Source organism: Phocoena phocoena, chromosome 11, assembly GCF_963924675.1.
Source record: "Phocoena phocoena chromosome 11, mPhoPho1.1, whole genome shotgun sequence".
NCBI lineage: Eukaryota > Metazoa > Chordata > Mammalia > Artiodactyla > Phocoenidae > Phocoena > Phocoena phocoena.
Genome location: NC_089229.1, coordinates 64,249,553 through 64,252,099, shown reverse-complemented (window position 1 = coordinate 64,252,099; position 2,547 = coordinate 64,249,553). Strand labels below are relative to the sequence as shown.

The 2,547-nt window shown below is 42.1% G+C and overlaps 1 protein-coding gene across 1 annotated transcript; it reads right to left on the bottom strand.

The window, feature by feature from the left end:
• Positions 1–918, bottom strand: LOC136130806 (olfactory receptor 8S1-like). The gene has a single exon (XM_065887393.1). The coding sequence runs from the start codon at positions 916–918 to the stop codon at positions 1–3; it is 918 nt and encodes a 305-aa protein (XP_065743465.1).
• Positions 919–2,547: the final 1,629 nt, after the last annotated feature.

Sequence of the window (2,547 nt, the reverse complement as noted above, 5' to 3'; positions counted from 1 at the left end):
CTAGGAACATTTTCTCAACATTTTTCTCACAGCTGCCTTCACCTCCTTGTTCTTCAGGCTGCAGATGAGGGGATTCAGCGTGGGGGTGATCACACTGTCCTGCAAGGAGCAGATGAACTCTTCAGTGGATCCTGAATTTGGCATGAGATAGCGGAGTAAACCTGAGCCATAAAAGAAGCTCACTGCAGTGAGGTGGGAGGAACAGGTGGAGAAGGCCTTGCTTCTGCCTTCAGTTGAGCTGATGCTCAGGATGGTGAAAAAAATGCAAACATAGGAGAAAAATATCAAGAGGAAATTTCCAAAGAAATGCAGGAGGCTGGAGCAGAGCAAGGCAGTAAAACTTGCAGACACATCGGAACAAGACGAAGGGTAGAGAGAGGGCAGCTCACAGCTGAAGTGGTGAATATCTTGAGCCTCACAGAAGTCTAAATTGAGAGCTACAAGGATATTGATGAGAGCATCCGTAAAAGCCAAGCCCCATGAGCCCCACACCAGCCCCATACACAGCTTTCTGTTCATCATCTGGCCATACAGCAGAGCAGAACTGATGGCAACATAGCGGTCACAGGCCATGACAGCAAGTAGGCAGGATTCAGTGCCTCCAGTGGCAAACACAAAGAAGACCTGAGCCATGCGGCCCTCGACTGAGATGGTTTTCTTCTCAGACAGGAGGTTCTCCAGCAGCTTGGGCACAGTGACAGAAGAGTGGCAGAGATCCAGGAAGGACAGTTGTCCCAGGAAAAAGTACATGGGGTTGTGGAGCTGGGAATCTACCCTTATCACCAGCAGCAGCATCAGGTTCCCCGTAAGGGTCAGGATATAAATAACAAAGAACAGCACGAAGAGCAGAGCCTGGATTTGGGGGTCAGCAGGCAGCCCAAGGAGGATGAACTCAGAGACAACACTGTGGTTTCTCATTGCCTTCAGTACTTTCTTTGGAATGCAAGAAAAAAATCAGGAGAAGTCTCTTCTGATGCCTAACAAATATCCAAGTGTTTCAACCCGCTCCATTCACGAAGTTTCATGCCTACTCAAAAATGTACGTTCAGCAATTATACTCCAATAAAGATGTTTTTAAAAATGTACGTTCTGAAATGATAAACTTCCCTAAGTCTCCAGATTTACCAAAACCTGTAATAATCTTTTCTGTGGGGTCCCAACACTAGATCAACTCCCTCTCCACCTTTACTGTTCTTTCTTTGATGTCTTAGAGTTTATTTTTTGTTGTTTTATTATTAAAGTGACTGGAGGATATTTATAAACTGTTGATAATAAACTAGTAGAGAGGGAGAAATTGCAGGAGGAAATTTAAGAGAAAATTGCAGAAATGGTGTCTCTGAGAGCAGTTGGGTCTCAGAGCAGAAGCAGAGCATGGCCAAAGGCAGGAGAGGGTTTACTTCATCAAACATGCATGAAGTCCATAGATTTGATGTTACGAAGGAAGCAGTTCTCATCTAATGGCTTTTATTTTTTCGCTAAATATTTAAATAGGGTCATTAATGGAAAGTGAAGAGGGGTAGTGGCTGGAGATTTGCAGAGTGAGGAGAAAGGGAATTAATTAGAGAGAAAGTAGAACAGAGATATCCTAGATGTTATATAATTGATCACAAGGAACTGCTGACCCATATGAGAACACACTCTGCTCATAATCTCCATGCCCAGCTCGGGTAACCTATTCAGATTCAGCTCCTGTCTGTGCCTTCATGCCAGTTGTAAGTACAGACTACCCACTAACTTTCTAAAGTTTGGCCTTCTTTTTCTCTACTCTAAACTGACAATCCAAATTACATCCAAAGATTCAGGATAACGCTTCAACACTACTGACTCCACCATCTCGACCCTGACCTGCTCTATCTTTTGTGCTCACACTGCAAGACTGCCACCCAATATGATTTCTCTCCCATGTATAGCCAAACGACACCCAGAATTAGAGCTATCTTAGAAATCAAGTTCACATTACCTGTATTTCTCACCTAGTTGAGCGATATCTAGCACAGAATTAAACAAAAACTTTTTCAAATCCAGTGATCCAGAAGATGACTAAATTTGAATGTCAGTGTGAGAATTCAGAGTTAAGATGGAGTCTGAAAATTCCTGTTGGATATAGACCTCTTCCTTGATTTCTAAAGGAGGAAAATAAAAGGGTAAGTTGTGTATATTATTTCTAAAAACCTCAATTCTTCCTCCCATGTGGGGATTATAATAATTTTCTATTATTATTACTTTTTTTTCTTTTACTCACCACTGTAGCTCTAGCTGCAGCAACCTGGATTCATCCTGAGAATATCACATCATTGGCAGAAGACACAGGAAAATCAAGTCATGAAATACAGAGAAGCACCCATTGTAATTTTGGAGGGCAACAAAAAGAAAGGTCCCCTCCATTTTACTCATCTCTAAATGGAGCCCTACTAACTAGCACTAGAAATTCCTTAAACTTTGGGGAAACTTATTCTCCTATAAATAAGAGCCAAAGAGTGAAAATCTTGCACAGGGTATTTTCATGAAGGACAAACCTAGAAACTGTACACTATCAGGAACCATACT